General features: G+C 35.0%; 1 protein-coding gene across 1 annotated transcript in view; it reads left to right on the plus strand.

Moving 5' to 3' along the window:
- The window catches only part of cfap58 (cilia and flagella associated protein 58), a 66281-nt gene extending 51988 nt beyond the window's left edge, over positions 1-14293 (plus strand). Inside the window, exons 16-18 of the mRNA XM_088635724.1 lie at positions 722-841; positions 2978-3111; positions 12574-14293. Of these exons, the coding sequence (XP_088491850.1) occupies positions 722-841; positions 2978-3111; positions 12574-12694 (375 nt within the window). The 3' untranslated portion in view covers positions 12695-14293. The remainder of the gene's footprint in view (positions 1-721; positions 842-2977; positions 3112-12573) is intronic.
- Positions 14294-27067: the final 12774 nt, after the last annotated feature.

Consider the following 27067-nt stretch of genomic DNA (forward strand, 5'->3'; position numbering starts at 1 on the left):
ACTGTTGATGAAATTAGAAAAGTGCATTTTTATCAGTAAGTGCTACCATTTGCCTATTATTTTCAATCATATGGCAACATTTGTAACTTGTACTTATGTGAAATGCACTGGAATACACCATCTCTATTCGCTTACTGCAGTGAAACTGTCCATGTAAAAAGAAATGGTGTTGTTTCAATATAACACTGTAGCCTGTATCAATAATGACCTGTACGGTAGTAATAATGCTGCTCCCATATATGTTATTTTAAAGGATTCACTCAGGAATAATTACTTGTCTGAATGCATCACTTATGTGTAGCCTACTTAAATTATCTGTGGAATTGTAACCTTTTTTAGCTATTTTTAGACCACATCAATGGAAGATAATGTTTTAATGTGTACATTTCAGAGGACATTTTTGTAAAAACATTTTTTTTTGTTTAAATACTTTATTTTCTAAAAATAACTTTTAAATTAGGTAATGAGGAACAGGGCTTCCCAAATTTTAAAAAAAGGCTAACAGGGAGAAATATTTTTTTTTACTCTAGTGCAAAATTTGTTCTACTTGTTCTACTTAATACAGCCTATCATTGATTCCAGATCAATACTATAGTCTTACAACCTCTTAGGAAAAGGAAGAACATGGTGTTCTGGAGTACAAAAATCACCTTTTTGTTTGTAATTCAGCATACGTGCTGTGGAGAGGATTTTTCTCTAATGTTTATTTGTTCATCCACAGGAGAAAGAGAAGTTGTATGTAGAACTGAAGCACATCCTTGCAAGACAACCTGGACCTGAAGCAGCAGAACAGTTGCAGATTTACCAGCAGACACTGAGAGACAAGACTAAACAGCTAAAGGTTAGCTTTAGCTCCACATCTTTTCTTCCACTACCTGCTTTTAATTTAATATGCACTTATTCACTCTAACAGCTCATGTGGAAGTAGCACTATTGCAGTATCGTTAAATACGCTTCAAGCAAACAATTGCTGTTGAGGGCTCCAGAACTAATTCATGTGTAGTAATGTGTTTAACCCCCAGAAAACCTTTTCCTTGTCAGTATAGTGAATGTGAATATTCTAAAAAAAATGACTACTAAACTTGAAATCTTCCATTCATTATCAGAAAACCAATACTTCCTGGTAAGGGTCAGGGCAACTCAAACCAGTCCATCAAAGGTGTAAGAAAAGAAGAATTTAGAGACAACACTTACCTGTAATTTAGCCAACACATCTTTAAGAAGGTGGTAGGAATCCAGAGCCCCTTAACTAAAAATCTGTAAAATCTCTACACAGTAGGTTCTCTGGAGCAGAATTCAACCCAGAACCCGAAGAGTTGACATACAGTAAGATATATATATATATATCATTCAACTGTGCCACTCTTCAGTTTAAATTGGTTAATTAACAAATTACTTATGCAGAAATAATGATTCTTTTGAATACAACACAATTTTTCTATGCATATGACTATTAAAGATAAGTAAAAGCCATTTCAGGTTAAGTCCTACTTTTTTTCCCCGAAGTTTATATAGCTGTACCTCAGGCACCAGTGGCACAGGTTTAACTAAACAGACAAAGAGTGCAACAGGAATTACTGATGCCTAACTATATACTATAAATGTGTTTTTCAAATGTCTTTTCACAAACACACTGTAGCGCACACAAATTCAATTAAATTGTCTTCATACTGTTTTCTCTTTTCACATAAAGAGACCGCAATAAAATTTCCATTTCAAAATATAGCCAGATATTGCAGTGCAATTGATTTTTGTACATTTTTCTGTGTATTCTGATACATGTATCAGGAATAATTATTCTAAATAAAAGTACAATGCTCAAATTCTGGCAAATATACATTTTTTGAAAGTGGGAAAAAATGATGTGTTGTAGCTGATCCTGCTTAGGATAAGCTCAAGTGTTTATCATTGCACCAACAATGTGTCTATAAAACACTTTGTAATGTGCATAGTATTACTTCACACAATACAAGATGCTCAAGTACACTACAGGCATAACTTTGCACTCCCTTGTTCTAATTAGATTATTCACTAATAAACATAAAAGATATATCCTTCTTTTGAAAAAGATTATCCTTTTTTACCCCAGGCATCCAGAGGCCTTTTCTGCCTGGGATAGATGTGTCCTTAACTTATCTGTAGGTTTTTTAAATGAATTAACGCATGAATTAATTATTCTGCTTGCTATAGTATTCAAACATTGGAACTATCCACATGATAACATATTTAGAAAGCAGGTTAACATTGGCATTTGCATGGCTGCAGTCATAGTGCAATGCTTTTATTTAAAAGATTATTCAAAATAGTCTAAAATAAAAGAAACAGACATTACACATTTACTCATGTGCACACACACTAACAAAGTAAAGTTGCATGCAAGATCAGGACCACCTGGGTAGTGTGACTTTATTACAGCCTTTGAAAGCCAGGCTTATTTTTTTTATTCTAGCTGAGATTCAAATTGATCTGATTTAAATGTTAAAAATAGGCAGTTCAGTCTTGTGTCCTTTATGGGTGGACAAGCATAAAATAAAAGTTTAATGGAAAGGAAAAGATTAGTTCAAATAAAATTTCAGTTTATAGAATTTCTGCCTTTTGCAGTACTTCAGCACCACAGTTCCAATAAACTCTCCGGCTCTTCAGAGAAATTGCTTCAGATTATCATCATACAGTATTTGTATAAGGGAGATATATAATAATTATCAATTAAAAAAAAATTAAATGCCTTTCTATACCACCAGATACTATCCATCTAGTATTGTATTTTCATGTAAGTATATCATTAAAATCAGCTATCCATCATTTTGGATGTTTGAAAATCTTTGGTTTGCTACAAGATATTGTTGGACATCTCACTTGAAAACTATATTGAAAAAGGAAGGACAGTAGAAAGGTGGTATTAAACAAAAATAAAATATTTTTTTCCAAAGTGGACAGCCTTTAATCCTATAGCTTGTGTACCGATTCATTTTTTTAGGCTTTATCATCAGAGCTGAACATGTATGAGTCTCAAACTCAGGATTACAAATATGAGATTGAGAGATTGGCTCATGAGCTGCAAAATGTCAAGAAAAAGTATCTCACTCAGAAGCGCAAGGAACAGCAGTCCAGGTAAGAGCCTTTTAACGCATACTGAAACATGATCTTTCATGGGGTTTAAACTAACCTTATTGAAGTGTAGTGGGACTGCAGGAAACTGAGTTTGTGTATGATATGCTTTAACTTGACAGTGACCTTTGATGTCTACAATGAGTATCCATGTGGGAGGGCTTTTGACATGCAGAAATGAAAGAATTCAGTGGGATGAGGAAGGCAGACTGTAAGGAACTGTATAAAAGTGCCATTGGGGCCTTTTCTTCTTTGATTCAGAACTGTTGAGTTTATAAATAAAATCTAGGGAGGGGATGTAGAAAAATAAATACACAAAATGCCCTTTTATTTCTGTTTGTACATCGTTCTTTGATTGGATTATTTTATATCCATTAATAAACTCAGCCAGCTGTAGCCGTAGCTCTGTCCCACCACAAGGTGCTGGAAGTAAAAAAAAAATGGCGAGGGCAGCCAGAAAGCAATGACTTTGAATTCTGTCCAAGTAAAATATCACCTACTGAGAATTCCTGCCCATAGTTCCTTTCCATATGGGTAAACTTGACAAGTAATCTTCTGAAAATATGGCAAATTACAATAAAATAAATAATGCAGACCCATTTAATATATTCTACTTATGACTTTATAATACACTGTCATTGATGGGGTTTTGTGGAATAATATTTTACAGTTCTATTACCAACTGGAGTCTGCAAACAAGGATAATTTAATTCAGGGGTTCAAACTCAGCAGGGATTGTGTTTATTTATTTATATAACGCATTACTCTATGTCTCCTTAATGTTAATAGAATGTAGCTGCATTATGTATTTTTAGATGGTGCCTAAACTGCCTTTCATGTAGTCGTGTGCTTGAAAAGCTCTAAACCCTGTCCCGTCCAATAAGCCAAACATTTCTGAGACCATTCTTATTCTTTCTTCGCAACTTTATAAGAAAAACAAGTACTTTGGTAAGAGCTGAGTACTGTTAGAAACAAATCTTTAGTACTCATTGACACCAAAATGTGCGTTATTTCTCCACATTAACTCCAAGTAAAATGGTCAAAATTTCAAAAAACGTTTTCATGTAAAAAATACAGTTTTTGCAATTTTTTGGACCTTAATTTTCTTGTTATCTTTATATTTGTAAATGAGTGAATTTTGCTTAGAAACAACACATTTTGGAATTTGAATTTTAAAACGTGATACAGTATGTTCATTTAATGCAACTAAGCAACATGCCAAAGTAGAAAAAATTAATAGGCTATTAAAATGTAAGACTAGTTCACATGCTATAAAACTAAGATAATATGAGTCACAAAATCTAATATTTGCCTTTTTATCAGCTTGCTGGAGGGTACAAATTGTAGTTTGTTCATAATTAAAGAGAGAGCTCTAATTATATAGTGAGAAACAGTAAGAGTTAATTTGTAGTAATCATTAGAGTTTTTTTATAGAGCGGGATCTGGAATGTGCATCCCTCTTCACATTTAGTAATTAGTCATTATAATGTTTTCTGAGTTTTATCATGCCATTTGTGATAGTATGTTCTAAAATGGTATTACTATTACTGCTATTATTGCTTCTTCAAAAAAAGCTACAGTTCTCTATGTCATATTTTGATGAGAATTCTCATATTTAAAGAAATGCAACTGAAATTCATCAACTTCAAAAAATAATATTGAAAGTAGAATTTCATCAGTGTGGTGCATACAGTAGGTCCATCTTTGAAAAAGATAACAGCTTGCACCATATAACTGACACAGTTTAGCCATCTGGTGAAATAATGTGTAAATTTTCCTTTCTTTAGCTTTCTTCAACTTCACAGGGTGTTCCATTGGAAAGGATTCAGACTCTGGACTAGATATTAAAAGCTTTTGGTTGTTCGTGAGCTACTGTCATACAAGTATGATAATGTAATAAAGCCTGTTGTTCTTCTGGCTAATGGAATTCTGTAAAACTGAAAGCAGCATTCTGTAAAATAGTATTTACAATATTTTAAATTTCCCCATTTGACCATCAGTTCTAATGAGAACAATGACTTTAATACACCCTTTTAGGATTGTGTCTATGGAAGTCTAAAGTTTTATACGAGTAATGCTGCTTGAGGCAGTAAAGCTGAGGATGTATGTGATTTGATGAGCTACAGCTGAGGTCGGTATTACAGATGTGTACTTCACTGCAGTCAGAGTGAGACAGGGATGTCAGGCTAAGCTAACCTCAGTACACAGTGGAAGCAAAAGCGCATCTCCCAGGTAGTAAGTTCATGCTGGGAGTAGTTCACCCAGCTAATGGGGGGCGAGGCAGTAGATATGGCCGAGCTGGAGTGTGTCAGGTGCCCATGTGTGTTTAGGGATGAGCAGGTGTGTTTGCTTGTGTACAGCAGCGGCGATGCAGTGAGTGAACTGCAAGGTGCTTGGTCTCTGAGAGATTGTCTATCAAGGAGCAAGGGAAGGCTACACAATAGTAGCAGCCTCTGTCATTGATGTGTCAAACTGCCAGTACGGTAAATAAGGTGGTAGGGCAGTTCAACTAAAAGGGAATGATTGGGTAAGGGATTTCCACTGCTAGTTTCCATCAGGGACATGAGAACCAAGACCAAGATGTGTATGGTTCACCTAGCCAGAGATACTGTGAGTCAGTGGTGTTTAGTTAGGACCTTGAACATGACCTGGGAGGGGGTCAGGAAAGATAGGACCAAAGCATGAAAAGAGATAAGATCAGGGATTATGTCATGCCACCAGGAGCGGCGTACAGTACTTGGCGTACAGGTCTCTGAGCCTGGGATACCGAAGATTCCTTAGTAGGTTCTTGCTTAGATGGAATTAGAAAAAAAACTATGCAGAGGTTTTCCCCGATGACATAGTACACCTTGCGTCCTTGAGTTTCCCCAATGAGGGGGGTGTGTTACAGTACTACTTTCAGAGGAGAATACGTGATACTGGGAAGAAATTTCCCTATAAAAAAAATGTTTGTTGTCATGGACCAACAGTGCCCCTTTGTGACATACTGTAATATAAGGTATTAATCAGTGTTTCTAAAAATATGGGATTTTATGGGGGGTGGCACAGTAGCACAGTGGTTAGCATTGCTGCCTTGTAGCACTGGGACCTTGGTTCAATTCCTGGGATGCTATCTGTGTGGAGTTTTTCTGTTCTACCCGTGTTTGCCTGGTATTTCCTCCAGGTGCTCTGGTTTCCACACATAGTCCAAAAACATATTGGTACGTTAACTGGCTTCTGGGATAAATGGCCCTGGTGTGTGTGTGGTGTGTGTGCCCTGAGATGAACTGGCGTCCTATCTAGGTCCCGTCCTGCCTTGTGCCTTTTGCTTGCTGGGTTAGGCTCAAGCTCCCCTGTGACCCTTCATCGGATAAAGTGGTTTGAAAATGAATAAATGAATGGATGGATGTTCCTATGTATTGTGGACAGCACACAAGTAAAGCATGTGTAATTTTTACTTTCAATTTCTGTCATATTTACAGCTTAGAACTCTGAGAAGTTTAACCCCTCTCCAAAAAAGATCCATCTCCTTATACAACCTATATTGTTACAGATCATAACCTGATTAATATATTGCACAATGTTTTGGAATATGACCTGTACAATTGCCGATATATTGTGCCTACCAAGCAGAAGCATTCACTTTACATCAGTCACATTACATATACAAACACATACTTGTACAGTATATGATGTATCATAGCTGTTAAAAAACATGTTAATATTAACCAGCACTGCTGAGTGGGATGATTTATGTAAAACAAATTTTAGAATGCATTGTGATCAAAATGATTGCCCTTGATTGCTGTCTTTTCACGTTTTTTAGAATATAGAAATGTTTCTTTGAACAGTCTCCATTGTCAGTTTATCATCTTTTTTGATGGAAAAGAGAAAAAATATATTTACTCTGTCTTGACTTTTTACTGCAGTCATGAACACAGCACTAATCGCCAATGTACAATATTTGCACAAAATCCCAAATCAGTATTGTTAATGGGCACAATTTATAAACATTGACCTGATGAAAAATAATGAAACCTTGCCATGTGAGGCTAAATTCCATATGTGGATTTTCATTTTTCTCTGTATCACTTTACCAGAAGTATTGACATGATACTTCTTGAAGCATGATTCAGCATTCTTAAAGCTTGTGATAAGAGACTTACTTTTGGTAGAGGCTGCTAATTAGATTTAAGATTAAATTATTTTTTTCAGATGTACATAAGGGGACATATAAAAAAATATTGTTACAAATGGGGGGGTTACAAAAATTATGAATATCAGGAATTGCTCAGTCAATAACTAATATATATATTACATATAACCCCCTACTTGTAACCTAGTTTTCTAAGAATATACCTGAGCAGTTGGTATAATTAGAGGCACATGAAATCTTTGTCCTGTGGTGAAAAGAGTAATAATTCAGGCACAATAGGTTAAACAAATATTTATTAGCAATGATAGTAACACACACTACATAGAACATAAACACATAGAACACAGAAGGTACTGTACAGTATTTACAAATTTATAGACAAGGTCTTTCAGAGACCTACATCTGGACCACCAAGAAAACCGCAGGCTGCTACCAAGTTCCCTAAACGCTACAGAATAGCAAGCTCTCTTAGCAAGAGTCCAATACTTGGCTCCAATCAAGTTTTTTTTCAGATGATCATGAAGAAGGGACTATTTCTGTCTCCTTTCTCTCTGGAAGACCTTCTTTTTCCCTTTTCTCCTTTTTTCCCTCTGTCTTGATCTGATCTTATACAGTATGTTCTCTTTCTGGACTGTTGATTGATACTCAATCATTTTCCCAGAATTGAATAACTAAGGTAAACCAGAAGATTCTTTTGATCAGTGTTTCTCACACCTAGCAGTGCTAAGTAAACATTCCATTAGTTTCAAGCTCTAGGATGTGGAAATATTGACACCAGTTAGGTATAACCCATTGGGTCTTGATTCTTTGGTAGAACTCCATTGTCTTCTACAGTAGCTCAGCCTGTAACAGTATTTCTTTAAAATTGAGCTTGCTGCCCTTTAAGACAGACTTGCAATTGATTCTTCGACAGACAAACATGAGTGAATTCACATGGTGAGTGTAGCTCGCAATATTAGTGTGTTCATCATATAAGCCTACATATTTTCAAATCTTTAGTGCTGTGCCATATACAAAATTACCAGTGAATACCCAATGTTCTCCAAAGATCACATTGCTACTGCATGAATGAAGTTTGCTTATTTCACAGACATTTATTAAAATAGTGTGTGTTTTTGAATAACAATGCCTGATTAGGTCTTATTTGGTGGTTCCTAAGTTGATTTTGTCTACTTAAATTGTCCCTGGAGTCCTACAGTACAAGTAAGTGAAATGCAGCCATCTTTATGGTACCCACTTGATGAAATATAACTTAAAGAACAACAAATTAGTCTGTCCCATCATCTTTTGTATTGTTTTACAGCACATTATACTGAATACAAGGGAGACTATCATTTCATGCTATGATTACATTAGAAATCTTTATAATGTGGTTTGTTTTTGTCTTATATTGAAAAGTAACTTCATATTACTGTTTTTAAATATTTGAATTGAATTTAGGGCCCTCAGCCTGAATCAGTGTCATCCTTAATATTAGTTTTTGGTAATGGGTATTATGGTTAGAATTGACATGGCATTTATCAAGATCATCATTGAATCATTTTCTTTTTAATGGCATTTATATTATCAATAAATCAGGGATAGATTGTCAGACAAACCTCGGATAAAATGTGTGGGTAGCTGGTTTTGTAAATCGGATACATAACATTATTAACATACGTTAGCAACTGACAGTGGTTGCTACATTTGTAATCACTGGGCACAAAAGCCTGGAGTTTTAAAGCCCAATTACAGTAAAATCAATAGCTAATGACAGCTTTTAGATTAGATTAAACACTTGTACTGAATTTAAAAGGACAGTACAAATAATGCAGGGATTGGATGGATAATTATCAGTGACAGTCCAGTGTTTCACAGAATGTATCTAAGAGATCATTTTGCCATTGCATGAATAAATTGGTGTTTAGTGCACAGGCGTCTTTCTGTAATAACTACTGTGAACTCATTAGTGCTGAAAAAATATATTTCTCTCTGTTTTTATCACTGCAGAACATTTTCAACTTTTAATTCAGAGCCATGAGTACAATGTAGACTATAAGTAAAATATTTCAAAAAGCAGAATTTTAAAATTGCAACCTAAAAACTTTAAATTCAGTTAAAAGGGAGCAATAGATGATATTTAGTTTTGAAACAGTGTCCTCGGGAGCAGCACACTGTTAGAACAGCTTTATTTCTTTTTTGTAGGCCAACCAGTTACCTGAGGAACCATCCATGAAGACAGTGTGAAAAAGATATATGAATGTAGAGTGGTTAATATGCTAGATGTCTTAGTGTTTATCTGGAAAGGCCTGTTTCCATCTAAGAGCAGCAGGCTTTGCTCTGATGCCCTTTTTGAGGTGGCATTAAAAAGCATCATACATTTTTTATGGATTCTGTGAATTCATGCGAATGTGACTCCAAGGATGCTGTAACAGTTGATATCAGCTAGCTGCTATCATAGGCAAAGGAGGAGAGAGACAAGAAGATAAAAGCAAGAGTTGACAAGTGCTCAATAAATTGTATGGAAATTAGACCATAGGTTTCTTCATTTGGCATCAACCCTAGCTTTGGCCTTCTTTACAGACTGTGGTGCAAACACAAATAAGTAGTAAGAGGTGATCAAGCATAACTTAAATCACCACTCCAAAAAGAAGAATAATCTCCACCTCATACATCTGTCATCTTCAGATAAGATTCTTGAAACGACACTCAGATGTAGGAGGTGTGATAAACAAAACCTACACCTTTCCCTGTAGGAACATCAAGTTTTAGTAAAAGCAGCAGAACACCACAAAGACTATGTCATGGTGAAGTAATCAAATGTAAGGTGTTTTTGCTGATTTGTAAAGAAAAAGAGTACACAATTTGTTGCAGAATCCAGAGAGGTTTTGTATCTGCCTACTATTCAGTTTCTGTTTGAATTTAATATTCAGGCTAAATTTGATTTAAGTACCTAAATAGAAACATTATGTAAAAAATTCTGTCAGCACCAAGGATGTTCAAAAAGAAACAGAAATTAGTTTATACAAATATAAGAGAAAAAAATGGGCTTACTTTTTAAAACGGTGTATCTCTGTTAACAAAAATGAGTAGATACAACAGTATGAATGTCCAGGTTTCTTTGAAATTCATTAACTTCATCCATCATCACGAACTATCATTCTGGTATATGGTCTGCACATTAGAGTTATGTTTTATCTTTCCAATTCCCTCTCTCATAATGTAATTAGGGCTTAAAGGTTTAATACCACCTTCCATTACAGACAGCTGGCAGATCAAATGACGATCCTCTATAGGGCTGCTTTTGCTTGGATAAGTAACTGAAAAGCAGGTATCATTTTACATCATGGATCAGAGGTTATGAAGTTAGTTCAGATGTGTAAATTAAAAGTTACAGGATCCCAGCCCATGTATAATTGCTTTTGTTCCCTGATTGATTGCCTGCCTTTATTCTCCTGATATACACACAAAGCTCCCAAGAGAGTTTATCTGAATATTAGCATCCCTTTTCATTTTTGTATTATAATCAGGATGTTTTATTTCATGTCTGCAGTGGAGAAAAGAAAAAGGACTTGTGCGTCTGCCATGTGTAATGATTTCCATTTCACCTTCCAGCTGTTTCTGGCAGCAGATTTTCATGAGTAACACATTCTGTGAAAATAGCAACCCAATCACAATCATAGGACACACTTGTCATGTAAACATTTAGTACTGCAGAGTGAAACATGGTTTTCTGTGGAAACTGCAAAAGGTAGTGCTGTGTCAGCAAGCGGTAGCACTGAAAATGAAAGGAGATTGTACAAAATAAGTGAAAAAGCCATAACAACAAGTAAATGCTAAGTGATGTTTCAGTGAGTGTGACAGCGATTCCATGCTGAAGTGCATAAAAATAAAGGCGAACAAAATGAGATCTATAAACATCTTTGATACTTACAGTATCAAACACATAATACTCTCTTTATAATTTGGATATACTGTAACCAGAAGTACCGTACTGTATGAATGTGACAGATGTGAACTCTGTTTTGTTCAGCAGTTATCCATAATGCTGTTTCTCTAGTGATTAATAAGCAATAATATTCACATTTTATTTCAAGATCAATTTCACTCTTGCTGTTTCAATACCACTTGCATAGACAAAATACTGTAGGTAAAGAAATAGCTTCACCGCTGGACATGTCTTTGCCATGTAACGATCATGGTGTTACGTTGGTAAACTGTATCAATGACCTTATACATTTTTAATCAAAAACTGTAAACAGCCTCAAACTGGAATACATAAGGACACATTAAGCAATAATTTTTAACATGCGCTATCCCAGTTATTCACCAGTTTTCTCCTCCATTTGTAGGACACCAATTTAAAATAAAATTGTTAAAATACACACAAAACTGTGTACAGATTAAAATGTCATTTTATTACAAATGTATCAACATATCATAAATGTATAATTTAGTAATACATTTAGCATCTTAAATCGCTTAGTAGATAATTAGTAAAGATAATCAAATGTTCATAGACTGCTGATTTACCTGTGAGAGTGGGTGGATATCCATTATAAACTGCAAGCAGTTTTTTTTTCTTTAATTATTGTTTAACTAAGAGTTTTGTCAACACCACCTCTAGATAAAGACATAAGAAGATACATTTGAAGATCAGTGTAAAATACTGACATTAAAATGTTCTTCTTTACTGCGGTGTAGGAATGCAGTAATGCTCTAGTGACTTGATTAATAAAATTAATCTCAAGTAGGCAGACTTTTGAGACAAAAATATTTATATTTCTTCATTGACAGAACTGTTTAAAATATATGTATTTTATTTATTTATTAAATGAACACAAAGAGAGAATGCATCGCTGTGTCTGTGAGATATTTACTGTACATGGCTTTTGTTACACATTAACACCAGTATTTCAACAAGGCCTTTTTCTTTTAATTAGTACCTATTTGTGGTTATGTCTGGACAAGAAAATAATATCTTTATTACTAAAATATAAGCCAGGATTGCTTTAGAGATTTTTGAAAGTGAAAGTGAAGAGATTCATTACAAAGCTATATGAAATTATAATATGCATTTTGACTAGGACCAAATTGCTTTGTAACGTTCATATACAGTTCATTCATATACAGTATGTAAATGCATGAAACATCATTGTATATTTAAGCAGTCTTATGAACCAAATCATGTTTGAAGTAATATAGTTACACTGTGTAGTGTATGTGGAAGGGCCTTTCTGTTTATAATGGCTGCTTAACTGCAAACTCAATGTTTTGTTTAGAAAAGATGACTTTTCTGGAGCCAGAATCCACTGAAACGGGCATGTATTTTTTTCCTTCTGTTTTTGCAGGGAGAAAGAGAGAAGCCTGGCTCAGGTGGGACAGCCTTTAATTCAGCCTCAGCGTAGTGAGGGCCCGCGCTTCACTGGGGGAGGCTTCAGCCTCAAGCAGCCTGGGAAAATAACAGCATAGAACGAGCAGAACCTGCGCTTTGTGCCTGTGATCCCGCCGTTTCTGTCAAAATCAACTGATCCCTCTGTTATCTACACAAATGAACTGATGTGAAGAGCATATGCAAATTCTAATTTTTTCTGCTTTGTAAAGAATGTGCTTAAATGTCTCACCGCAAAAGAAAAAGTCCCTTTACAGCTGAAATGCTGCTGATGTGTTTTGTGTGTGTGTGTGTGTGTGTTTTTTATTTACTTTTACACCGAAGGAAGAGCGCAAACAGGATTACAGCTCCTTTTCAGGTCTGATCAGGTCTGATCGGCACAGCAGGCTTCCCTCCAAGTGTTTGAGAATTTTAAATTATCTGCCTCAAGGATCCAGATTCAAAATGTCTCTTTGCAGGCAGGTCTCATACGTAAGTCTTTATGCACTGTTGCAGATTTGGCTGGGAAACCTGGGTGATCCAAGAGCTTTCCAGAAGGAATTATTTTTTTTTCTTTCAAATAATTCCTTGACGTGTTTCACTCATATTTATCTGCTTTATTAGTTTTAAAAAAGAAAGAAATCCAATATTTCACAATAACAGTACTTTAAGTAGATAACCAATTCACTAGACAGGGAAATCAGAATTCTTTCTGAATAATTGAAGACGTTTCTCATCAGCAAAACTAATAATTGCTGTTTAAAGTGACAAAGCAGTTATAAAACATTCATGTCTTCTGACTTGTTTTGTGGCCTGGGGTCCCACAGTTTATTGTTTTCTGGGACAGGTGTCCTTTACATTTCCCCCATCTGCTTAGGACTACATTATTCTTTATGCAGCACAGTTCAAAACCTATGCTTCTTTTTGTCAGACTAATAGGTACATTCTGTTTACACATGCAGCTTCTTTCCCCTTTTTTATCCCTACATGTATGTAAACTTATTTAATTTAAAGCCAAACCTCTGAACCAAAAACATAAACGAGAATGTTAATTTTAGGTTTGTATTTAGTATAAGAGTCCCCATAAGAACAGATTTTCTATACGATATAATTCAAACTCTACATTAATACATGTTTGTGTGAAAAACACAATTTGTAACACTTTTAGAGGACTATGTACAACACATTGTGCAAAATGTATGAAATTGTCAGAAGTAATTTAAACACCAACTTAAGTTTGCAACATCAGTCCCTCATGCTTATAGTACATGTTTTGCTTTGTAGGACTGTTTGCACAGCTCAGACAGTACAACATTTTGACATTCATTTTGTTTTGTATTTTTATTACATGTATTAATAACATGAAATAGAATGTTACTGGTTATTAACTGGTTATACAGTACAGTAACTATTTCAATTTGCTTTTATACTTCCAGATTTAAAGACTAGACAAGAACTAAATAACTGGAAAAAGAAAACTACATTAAACAATTGATACCCTGTTACTGATTGCATTGGCTGATACCCTGAAGGGGCAATGTTTAGAGTGGTGATAGGAGTTTTGTTCAATATTGTTATGATACTGATGAACACAGAAGTTATTAACAATTTTGAGTTACCTTATGAACATTTGAACTGTTTGGTGAAAAATACACAATAAAATAAAAACACTGATATACTGTAGTGTTTTATATTTATGATTATGGTGTATAATTTTCATTTAACCTCTTAAGTAAATGTTATGTTACTTTATGTTTCACACTGTGAAATAATTACTAATACCATAATAGTAAAACTATGAATAACTTTCCTGTTGTCTTATCATTACATGGGTGAGTTTAATTATGCAGAGATTATGTAGTTTAATCTTAAAACTCACTCATCTATGTGAAGTAGTAAAGTACTGTATAGGACAAAGAAGTTGGAATCCATTGGTGGTAGTGTAAGTAAAATAGTATATGTGATTTAGAGCATCATATTTATATCATAGAGCCAGTGACTGCTAAGAAAAAGACTACCCTCCCTCCAAATTTTCATTCAATGATATCCATTTATTAAGAGAAAAATGTGACTTTTACAGTATGTAAAGGGCGAAACTTTTGAATTTTACGATTACTACAGTATATGATCCTGATCCTACTTGTAAAAGCTGCATACAAAAGATACTAATTCCATCTTAACACATTTTATTAAAATGCACTTGCTATTCTTAACAAGGGTTTATTATCCCAATTAAAAAAAAAACATGGTTGTATGAGTCATTATTAATACATTTAACATTTATCCTTAACATACTGTATTATTTGTTTCTCTCTGACTACACAATAAGCACAAGTGGTTTCAGTCACATTAAGTAATGATGGGTGAAAAAGATAGCAGTTTTTCACAGTGACAAAATGCAAAATAAAAAGGTTTTTATTGTTTTAAAATAGATTTTGGGTCATGTGTAAACATATTTTTGGATTGAATCTGCTTCAGTGAACGTAGAAAAGGTAGAAAAGTGAAGTGATGGTCTGTGGATGTTTAACAAAACTATTAAATTTTAATCTTAGGGATTAAACTTAGTCTGAAGAATTGAAGACACTTGAAATACTTTGTCATTGTTTGAAAATCTGCTGAATCATATATTTTCCTAATAAAGGCTATTACACATGGTTAATCTAATATTTTTTTGTGTATTACAACAGAAACTATTAATATTAAGATGAATTATAACTTATAAAATTATTAAGCATTACATTTTAAATCACAGGTGACTTATTCTCCAAGAAATTCTCATGCCCAGTTTTACAGTAAAAACATCTGCATTTTTACAACTTTGAAAAAAGCATGACATTAGTTTTTAAGTCTTTGGGATATTGTAGTTAGAAAATAACCAATATTGTTAGCGCTTTTCATTGACTTGTAAAATACATCATGTGTCCTGTTACAGGGTTTTAGATTAAAATAACTCAAACCATCCTAAGATGTGGGTGACATCTTTTTTTGCTGTTTGCACATCCTTGGCAGGGTTGGTCCATTAAAAAAGTGCGATCTTTACCTACCAGCTGTGTGAGACGGCTGTCATCAGTATGGAATTGCTTGCTTTCCTTTTATCCAAAGAGCGAGAGAGTGAAGAGACGAGATGGCTTTCAACATTACCTGAGACGACAGACTGGGCCCATTGCCAGAGAGCTGATTTAAAATAGGATCTGCTACAATGAAGCCAAAGGTACAAAATTATTGATTTTTTTGTTGTTATTTGTTAAAGAGACTGGAGAAGTAACAGAAGGAGAATTCCACATGGTATTGAACAGCAAAAAATCACACCTTGCATTGAAGGCAGATCACAAAAGTGATGGTGTGGTCCTAGGAGATCACATTAACAGCACTTGCCACTTCACATTTATTAAACCTTTTTATGGATTACAAAGCAAAGGTTTGCATTAATGTTTTCAATTTATATTTATTCTTTCCTTCAAATACAACTTATAATCTGCTCATCTTTTTAATAATCTTATTTTGTCTTCTGTTTATTTTGGACACTTTTCTACTATGCTTGTAGCCTTTCTGCATACACAAAAGAGGGAATTGTAATGTATTATCTAATGAAGTGCAGTATTTTCGAAATTCTGATTTCCAAATGTAATGATCTCAGCCATGTAATATTGCATTGTGGGTTAATATCTCATAGTCTGGTTTAGTAGTCTTGTTTGTTTGCCCTTTTTTGAGTTGTGTCTTAGACCCCAACAACATTTTTTCACTGTTTTAATTCAAAGCCTACTTTCATGAAATAATAACTACTATATGCATCAATGATATTATTTTTAATGTAAATTACTCATTTGCAATATAGACAAATTGTCTGAAACATTGATGACAAGTGGAATATACATATACTGTTCTTTGTATTACAAGTGTTCATGTATTACATACTTTATATACCACTATTATTGTATACACGATATACCATATACTGTACCTGTACTCTATATATCACTAACATCAACACATACTGCACAGCAGTAACCTGGTTTTCTTTGGTAGTTTTCCATTCCAGTACTGACCTACCCAATCTTCCTTCTTCCTTCTAATATCTGACAAGATTAGATTAGAATTTGGTAATTATGTTGTGAGTAAATCAATGATAATTTTTAATTAACGGTCAGACAACACCTTATCTATGAAAACATTTTATTGTATTTGTAATGTAATTTATATAATCATTACATTTTAAATATGAAATAATAAATTCTGACTACTTGGAAAAACAGACACCACCAGTTTCTTTGTATACTGTATTTTAAAAAATGTTGTTGCTTGGATAATTTTATGTTGCTAATTCTTAACACTTTGGAAAAAAAAATAAAAGTAGTAATGTTCATGTTGTGTCTCAGTGTTATTTGCTGTTGGATAAAGAACATAAAATCTCTGTTTTAAAATTACATGTGTATGTGTATGAAGATAGTAATTTATTGATACCAACATTTTACTTTAATTAACTTGCAGCAAGATGTCAAGTATAACACATTTTTATGTTAGTCATATTCACATTTCACACTGTACAGTACATAATGTCACCTTTTTTTGCATTTCTTGGTTTTATTTGTACATACTGTACAGCATACATTGCTGTATATTAATGACAATAGTTTGGTCCCATTAGAACCTTGATTTGTAATTCTTTACTTTTCAACAGGTGGCTTTTTAGGTGAGTGCCTTGCTCAAAACACCTTTAACAAAAAAATTACAGAAAATTATTTTAGGAATTATTTAGCAATCAGTTTTCTAGTTGACACATTTTGCATTTTTTCTTTGTTTCTCTTTTTTTGCTATGCTTGCATATTAATATTGTGGTGTCTTTTCAGATTTTAACAACATTCCAGGAATTTTGTTAATGTTAATATATACATATGTCTTAGCAACAGGTGTGTATAGGATTTGATCAAGCAAAAGATAAAGTTCAGACACGAAACACTGTTTCATAATATAGCTCTTTATAATGCTCTTGAATGCATAAAGGTGTAAGAAATTAATTTTATTCACAAGGATTGTCAACAACAGGCATGGTGCTTAGAGATTTCTAAACCCTGTAAACTGAGGAAACCTTGCAGTGTGCAATGAAAAGAGGGCATTTTTAATCTATTTCCAAAGCAGTTTTTTTTCGTTGTGTTTTACAAGCAGCTGCCTTTCACATCTCCAGACTGGCAGATCATATTAAATTACAGTTTCAGAGCTAGGATAAGGGATACATTTTCCATTTTGATATTGAATAAAGTTCTTCATTCAGGGATTTATTGTATTGACCTAAGCAATCACACACATCTCAACACTCTTCAGTTTAAGCACTAAGAAATTCGGTGTTTTAAAGCTATGTTAACTCCATGTTAGAAGAGTAAGCTTTAAAAAAATGTTCTGTGTCATATTCCTGGATGCTGATCAGATATTAGCTGATCTGAGATAATATATATTTTTGTGTCTTATTAATAAGGTCGTTAGTCATATAATATTACTTATATTCCCTGATGTGGGTAGGGAATGAAGGCCTATTAGAATCCATTTCTAAGTGGGTCACACAGTTTGGCTTTGTTAACAGATGGTTTTTGTTTTGTTCTGGTGGCAGTAACGAACACTGTCAAGAAATATATTTTCCTGTCACTGTTTTTTAGCTAGCTGTAATAGGACCAACTGAACAAGAAGATAAGAAAAAACAACAACAGAACAAACAGACAAGAACAATGAATCATTTTCCATTGCGAGCAAAATAAAAAAGTCTTTGCACAGCACAACAAACTTCAGATGCATGCATTAATGGCTGTAGTATGCAAATATAATTTCTAGGTTCAATTTAATGGAACCAGGGATAGTCAATGACGACTGATGGGAGAAGAAATGAAATTTCAGATTCATGAAGAAACAATACATGATGAAGTTCTGTATTTTGTGAATCTTCCTTCCTAAAATACCAATAACATTATTTTATTGTTTTCAAGATGTGCCCCCAATTTCTACAAAGTTGTTTGATGCAGTCAAATTTAATTGAATTGATAAGCACATTGAAGATGGTTTGCAATCTGGGCTTTTTGGACAGGGTGAGGTAGGGCAACACTCCAGAATTACTGCATGGTTTATTCGAGAAGGAACCTTTTTGAAAATGCAGCTAGATCATGCTGAAATAGCCCTTTGCAGATTATTTTTTCTTTCTGATCAGTCTATCACACACAACATCTATCACATCTATCACACACAACATTATAGTGGAATAATGTCACACTTGGCCTAGACAATCACAAGGTAATAATTAATAATAATAATTGCTTACACTTATATAGCGCTTTTCTGGACACTCCACTCAAAGCGCTTTACAGGTAATGGGGACTCCCCTCCACCACCACCAATGTGCAGCACCCACCTGGATGATGCGATGGCAGCCATATTGCGCCAGAACGCTCACCACACATCAGATATCAGTGGGGAGGAGAGCAGAGTAATTAAGCCAATTCATAGAATGGGGATTATTAGGAGGCCATGATTGGTAAGGGCCATTGGGAAATGTGGCCAGGACACCGGGGTTACACCCCTACTCTTTTCGAGAAATGCCCTGGGATTTTTAATGACCACAGAGAGTCAGGACCTCGGTTTTACATCTCATCCGAAGGACGGCGCCTGTTTACAGTATAGTGTCCCCGTCACTATACTAGGGCATTAGGACCCACATGGACTATGGGGTGAGCGCCCCCTGCTGGCCCCACTAACACCTCTTCCAGCAGCAACCTTAGTTTTTTCCCAGGAGGCCTCCCATCCAGGTACTGACCAGGCTCACACCTGCTTAGCTTCAGTGGGTTGCCAGTTGTGAGTTGCAGGGTGATATGGCTGCTGGCCACATGGTACAGGTACAGTATGTACTGTATTCTGAATCAACTACTTTGTGTAAAAAAAGTTGTAAAAAATCTCACCTCCTCAGAAATTCAGTTTGAGGTTCTGTATGGACGAAGTTGCCGTCTTTCCCCTTAAAAGCTGCTACTGACATCTAATAATGCTAATAGTTAGCAGATGTCATTTTCAAGCATGTTTTCAAAGCCAAAAGTTTTATTGTGCTTTATGTGAGCCAGTGTTGTGAACAACAAATACTCTATACATAATAAGGCTAATGACAAATATATAAAAACAATGGATGCAGAAAAGTGAAATAATTTACATTTTAATAGGAAATGAAAAAATATAATTCAGTGTAACTCTTAACCTTTTTCTATGCGACACATAAGTGTATTACACATGTTAAACTCCCTCATCAGACAGCGCCTCCTGTCTCCATAAACTAAAAGAGCCACTCAGTGAACAAGTAGAATTTGTTTAATGACATCAAGAATGCCCCTACTTCTGGTTAGGGTCATCTGTTTGATGGTCATTAAAGTGCCTGGTACTGCCGTGTGCATTCGCTTTGCTAGGTTCACTGATGTGTAGCAGCTAACAAGCTCTGGATTCAGACAGTTGATGGTACAAATGGGATTCTGTGCTGGAGCCTAGTTACTGCTTCTCACCTGGGAAGGAGTTGGTCTGGGTAAGTTAGAAGCATCCCAGCTCAGTGACCCATTTTCACATGCTGTTGTGAATGATCATTTTTTTTCCCTGAAATCTAATGCACAGGTTTGTCATGAGTAACACTGCATATTCAGTAGTAGGGGATCAGTGCTCTTTTTCTAATCAAATTCCCTGCCTGGGAAGTAGTGTAAAAAATGAATTGGAGACATGAAGTTCATTACATAAATGAATCTGAGTATTAAAGAAGTGTCTACCATCAAATTATGCTTAATTTGTATCCACCTTAATGAAGGTGATCATCATTTACACATAACTGGAAAACAGGGTGTGATCATTTTGATTATGATAATATAAGCATCATTGATGCAGCACTGTAAAACCAAGACCCACAGAGATTCAGAGTAGCAAATAATTCTGTAACACTTGCAACCCCTGCCCCTCACCCCAAGCTGGAGAGAAACAGTAATCCGTGCATGACAAGCATGGCATCACCAAACACAACGAGCAAAATTAAAACCTGTTATCTCTCACTCTCACTAATGTTCCACATCACCGCCTTGTTCGCCTACTGGGAAACACCCCATGGATCAACACAAGAATTGCTTGCTCATGTGAGGCAGAAGTATTTGTTTGTATATCACACTCTTAATATATTCATTGTTTTTCTTTATTCCTTTTCCATGTACACTGGTGTTGTGAAATGTTTGCTCCCCCCCCCCTCCCTTGCCAAGTTTCTGACAGGGTTTCTGCTGAATACATTTCAGTTTTTACATTTAGCACTTAACTACACTGCAACTCATTAGGTTAGGATAAACTAATTGCAATTTGTAACAATTCTATATTTATTGCAATTTATATGCATTGCAGCCCTCAATCTTCAGTTGTGGCACGGACACGTTTTTTCATGTAAAGATTTTTTTTGTTCAAACTTTGAAACTGTTATCGAACAAGAATAATCATAACCTGTAGCAAAAAAATGTTGTCTTAAATAAAAATACTGTTAAGTATAGGAGCACTGGAGACTAATGGATATCTCTTATGATATACAGTACAGCACATTAGAAACATATTGAGTGTGGTTTAACACTAAGGAACTCTAAGCAGTTTTTAATGTGTTGCAAATGTGCTGAGCAGTGAAATGTGTGACTGGAAACAGAATAGCTAGAGTAGCCAGTACAGTGTGACAGCAGTGTGTTAGCCATTAATTCAGTATACTGTATAAATAAATAGTGACTGTGAACTAAAAGACAGGATAACCCTTTACATTTTGCCATACAGTACATGTACAGTATGTCTTCTTGTAATCACCAGCGCCATGCTCTGCAATAGCCTTTTTAGAAGCTCCACCTAACATTAAAAAGGAGATTTTGTTGACTAAAGATGAGAAGAGGGCTCATCACACAAAATAAAGTACATTTCAGCTAAAACTATATGTGGAATATCGTAATCATATTTCTGAAAGCTTTTTTGCATCTTGAGGTGCTATTGAGATTTTCTTAACCTCCTATAATGAGTTATACATATGCACAGTATATTTATTAAATCATTAAGTAATAGGAGCTCACATCATTTATAACATTTAAAAGGATCCTTATTCATTACTGGTGTATGATATGTGGGCTGATATAAGTTAAGGAACTCTGCAAGACAGTTTTCTGTTATTTCTGGATTTGACACTTTTTTTTCCTTGAATCCTAAGGTTGAGTGAAAATAGCACAACACAAGATTACAGTAAGTGCTTTAATTTACCTGATGTCCAAGAATGACAAGGAAGCAGCCATAATAAGCAGGATTGTGTGTGACAGATATCAATTAAACAATGAAAACCTTTACAAAAGGAGGGAGAGAAAAAAAAGTCTTGTGTTTCAACAGAATAACAGTAGAGAAACTAATTTCAGACCTAAGACCACCTCAATGCATTTAAATAAGATTTAGAACAGGTTTATGTTTTAGACCTCTCAAAGGTTACAATGGTTACAATTTCAGGTCAACATTTGGAGTATGCTGCTATCTTATGTGCAGTCAAAAATGCCTATCTGTTTCTCTGTCTCCTTTTCTATTATGTCTGCTACAATAATTTTCACAGATGTGCATATTCATCTGGTAAAGTCATTTTCTACACAGGAGTATTTGTTTGTATTTTTTTTGCAGAAATGCTTCTGTATTTGGAATTTTTGTTCAGAAAAGCAGTGATTGTTTCCTTCACAACTACAAATTTAAATTGAATTTTCTGTGCCAAATATGAAATGTGCTACAGTGTAAATATCTATTTATTTTTTCATTATGAATTGAAATCCCCAGCCCAGAAATGCGTGAGCAATAAATACTCAAGAATTCATCCTTAGCAAGTTCAAGAACATTTTTTTTTTGTCAGGGATGCTTTATCAAGAGTTGTATTTCTGTTTTCTCTAATGGCTCTAATAACATACTGTCCAAACATGCACCCTATATCCACCTCAGTCCTTAAAATCATCTTAGTCCTTAAAACGTGGGACTTATGCTAGAGCCAGCCCAAGGAAGAGATGATAAGATTTAGACAGCAAGATGTCCTGACAATGACTTTGTCACATACAGTGCAGCATGTAGTCAACCATTAAAGCCAGCAACAGTGCCACCAAAGGTAGGTATAAATACAGCTATTTAGCATGATAATTAAAGAAAGGGTATTTATAATATTGAAACTTGACAAAACAGTAGATATAATCTAAATCCAAATATTCTTAAATCACCACCACTTTTAAATGAAATTATCTTGCTAGTCCTCATTTGCCATGCCATTGTAATGCTTGTCACAAGTGTACATTTCTTTCATTAATAAAAATGATATACAGAAGCTTATGGTATAAATTGTAATGAGATTTAAAAAACCCATGAACATTTAAAACCACTAAATTAATTTTAAAGATTATTGAAAGACAATGTGATTCTATATTTTATTTTTTATTTAAAAATTGCCAAATGCTTGTGTGCAATTTCACTTTAAAAAGATGCCTCAGCTGGTACAGTACAGTATGTACTCCTACATTTCAGTGAGTTTGAATGATGTTTTATATATTACTGTAGCTTAATGGAGTGGTTGAAAAATCATAATTCAGCAGAGCAATATGCTTACACTATAAATGTATAACCTAGGTTAACATTCATTTGGATTTGGACTGTTGTTGAGAAATAATTCTTCTGTTCATTTTAAAGTAACCACACACCCCAGAATACACAGAAAACAAAATACTTTCCATGCCAAAATGTTCCGTGTTAAGCCCTGAACCCTCTGCCTTGTATGAATTAGAATATTTCTTGCATTATTTTTTTTCTGTCAAAAGTAGAATTAATCAGTAGGTTGAAAAAAGATATAAGATGTGAAAAAATGGGTTAACTGATTTCTTCTTGCACAAAGACATTCCAAGCTTAAGCACTTTTTGAGTTAGGTACAGTATGGCAGGGATGAGAGTTAACTGATAAGAGATTCCAACTGCAAGATAGAGACTCCCTAACTAAGGAAAGATAAGACCGGCTACTCAAAGTGTTCAAGGTCTTGGGAATGTCCGAACACAGGTGACCTCCCCCCATTACCATGGTAACAGTTTGCGTCAGAAATGTCTGAAGTTCGCTATATAAACTGGTAGTTTTGTACCTATAATTCTTCGATCTGGCCGGAGCTGTGGCTCTGTGGCTAAGGATCTGCGCTAGTGGCTGGAAAGTTTCCGGTTCAAATCCTGCAGCTGGCAGAGGAATCCTACTCTGTTGGGCCCCTGAGCAAGGCCCTTAACCCCAATATGAAAAGACAAATTCCTAAGGCAAGAAATTGTATAGGTTTAATAAAGTGATGTTATTATTATTGTCTTATTGTTCCTTGCATGCAATAAACTCAGTTTTTTAAACTTCATCTCGGGGTCCAGGACGTAATTGTCTGTTACAACAAGGTAAACAAAACCACAAGTGAAAATGAGTATAAAAATAAATCCTTATTATACATATTATTGTATGTAACTTCACTTGTTTGTCACGTAATTGGGGCTGTGCTTGTTTTAGTTATTTGAGACAGATTGGACAGCTTGTAAATGCGCTTTGTGCTAGATGTTTCTAAATGAGTTTGTGAAACTAACATTAATGGAATGCTCAGCTGGTTTACACATGGACACAAAAGAGCTATGAAAGAGTTATGGATGACATAAAAAAAGAAACATCAGTTCAACAATCAGTTATTTTTATAATAAATAGCAGCCTCTGGACTTTGCTGAATAAAACTACCCAGTTTGTTTTTATAATGTGATCATATTCATTAACTATGGAAGCCCGTTTCCGCCAGGGAGGAAAAAAAAAACACGCTATGGTATCTCAGAATTCCGACTTAGTATCTCAGAATTGCGACTTAGCATTTCAGAATTCCGACTTAGTAAGTCAGAATTCCGACTTAGTAAGTCAGAATTGCGACTTAGTATCTCAGGATTGCGACTTAGCAACTCAGAATTCCGACTTAGTATCTCAGAATTGCGACTTAGTAAGTCAGAATTCCGACTTAGTATCTCAGAATTGCGACTTAGCAACTCAGAATTCCGACTTAGTATCTCAGAATTGCGACTTAGTAAGTCAGAATTCCGACTTAGTATCTCAGAATTGCGACTTAGCAACTCAGAATTCCGACTTAGTATCTCAGAATTGCGACTTAGCAACTCAGAATTCCGACTTAGTATCTCAGAATTGCGACTTAGCAACTCTCACATTTGTGACTTCGAAATAGCCATATTTCATTGTCTGTCCTTTTGTTATTGTAACGGATTCGGGTTCTAGGGCTTGTGCCCTCGCCGCTCCCACCCTTGTTCGTGCCTCGCTGCACTGGCTCACTTTCTTTAACCCCGGCGGCCAGCATCCCTGTTATGCGCAGGGGAGGGTGGTGTACTGCAACCAGATTGTACAACCTGTATGTCGGCCGTTCCGTTACACTATTTTCATGAATCGTACAGGATCATAGGATCTATAAGCCTGAAGACTTGTCCTGTACAGTGCCCTGATAAAAATCAAATTAATAACACTAATTTTTATAGAATCCCATTTCCGCCAGTGAGGCTTCCATAGTACCCGGATGGAATAGCGCACGGTGGGCTTTTTAAAAATAGTTTTTATTTTACGTAGACAGAATATGAAATAAGATACAGAAATAGGCACTTCACATCCAGAAGAATTCACAATTATAAAAGCTGAAACATACTTTTTACGTATTTCCATTGTATGTCCTTTTTTACTTAAAAAAGGTCTTCTTTAGCTCAGCTGGCAAGACTCAGGTTCGAGCCAATGCAGCGAGGCACGAACTAGGGTGGGAGCGGCGAGGGCACAATCCCTAGAACCCGAATCCGTTACAATAACAAAAGGACAGACAATGGAATACGGCTATTTCGAAGTCACAAATGTGAGATATAAAGTCGGAATTCTGACTTGCTAAGTCGCAATTCTGAGATACTAAGTCAGAATTCTGACTTACTAAGTCGCAATTCTGAGATACTAAGTCGGAATTCTGAGTTGCTAAGTCGCAATTCTGAGATACTAAGTCGGAATTCTGAGATAGCATAGCGCGTTTTTTTTTTCCTCCCTGGCGGAAACGGGCTTCCATAATTAACGGATCTTAGTTTGTTTAATTGTTTTTAATTATGTATTGCTATTGATAAAATATCAAAGTTCTTCTTAAACTGAGTTAAATCACTGACATTTTTGTTCTGTTTTTGCAATCTTAAATTTATTCCCATACATTACTGGACAGTGATTCTAATCTTTGTTCCAAAACCTCGTAGAACCTCTAATCCACATCCACCTAGCTAAAGAAGTAGATTATAAGAGATTAAAGCCACAATCTGCTATTGTGTATTTTTGCACTTCTATGCGTCACGGGGCAGAGATAAACAATTACAATAGGCACGCACGTACTGTATATTATTACGCACTGTCAATTGAATCTCAGTTCAGGTCTGATTTCCCCCATAGAAATCTGTTTAGTCTACCATGCCCATAAATGCATTTGTGTATGTGAACATCTGCACATTTCCGCAGTAGTTAAATCAAGCAGTTGTACTCTATACTTCTGTGGTGTCAGTTGAAACCAATTTATCTTCCCTTGTAAATTAAAGTGGCAAGTTAGTAACATGATGAAATGTACCAACATAACTTATTCTACAGCACAATGTCTTTCTCTAGGTGTGACACTGAGGCAGCAAATGAGTAACACCCTTCAAATCAATAATATGTGACAGATACTGCATATCACAATATTATTTTAACCCCTAATATTACATTGCAATGCTGACAGTATTCCGTTATTCAGACTCTGAAGTCTGGAAATATTAGAGTATATTACAATAAGGTTATCTGACATTTATTTGCTTGGTGATTGATGTGTCAGAGATGGAAATTAAGAGGAGGAGCAAGAGTTGTGGATATTTGGAAAAACAAGTTTTTTCTTCCAAATTTCTCCTTTACCTTCAAAACTCACTTTGGAAGGCAAGACGAAATTTGTAACCATGCCTTAAAGACCAGATGAAATTTAGTTTATTGGAGTTACAGTTAAATTAAGTTTAACTGTAAAGCACATTCAAAGCATCAAGGAAGTATTTTTCAAAATAAGTACTGCATGTGTTTACTGATATACATGCATTTAATATATTGTGTACACATGATGTACACAAAATATATACTGGTTATTTAAAGCAGTGTCTTAACTGCTATGGGTCCTTATTTGTAAAACATAACAGAAATGCAGCTACAGTACGTGACTTTTATCAGTGTTTATGGCTATTCCAGCAGTTCTCCTTAATTCTCTATATTCTGGCCATGCTACTGTATGTATATATAGTACTGTTACCTCCAGTGCACAGATAATAAGCTGTAAATTTGAAATATCAAGCTGCAATTCTTGGAGGTACAGGCATTTTGGAGAATTATGACTCTTTTTCCTTTTTAAAATTTAT

This window comes from Lepisosteus platostomus, chromosome 6 (genome assembly GCF_059453375.1).
Source record: "Lepisosteus platostomus isolate fLepPlt1 chromosome 6, fLepPlt1.hap1, whole genome shotgun sequence".
Classification (NCBI taxonomy): domain Eukaryota; kingdom Metazoa; phylum Chordata; class Actinopteri; order Semionotiformes; family Lepisosteidae; genus Lepisosteus; species Lepisosteus platostomus.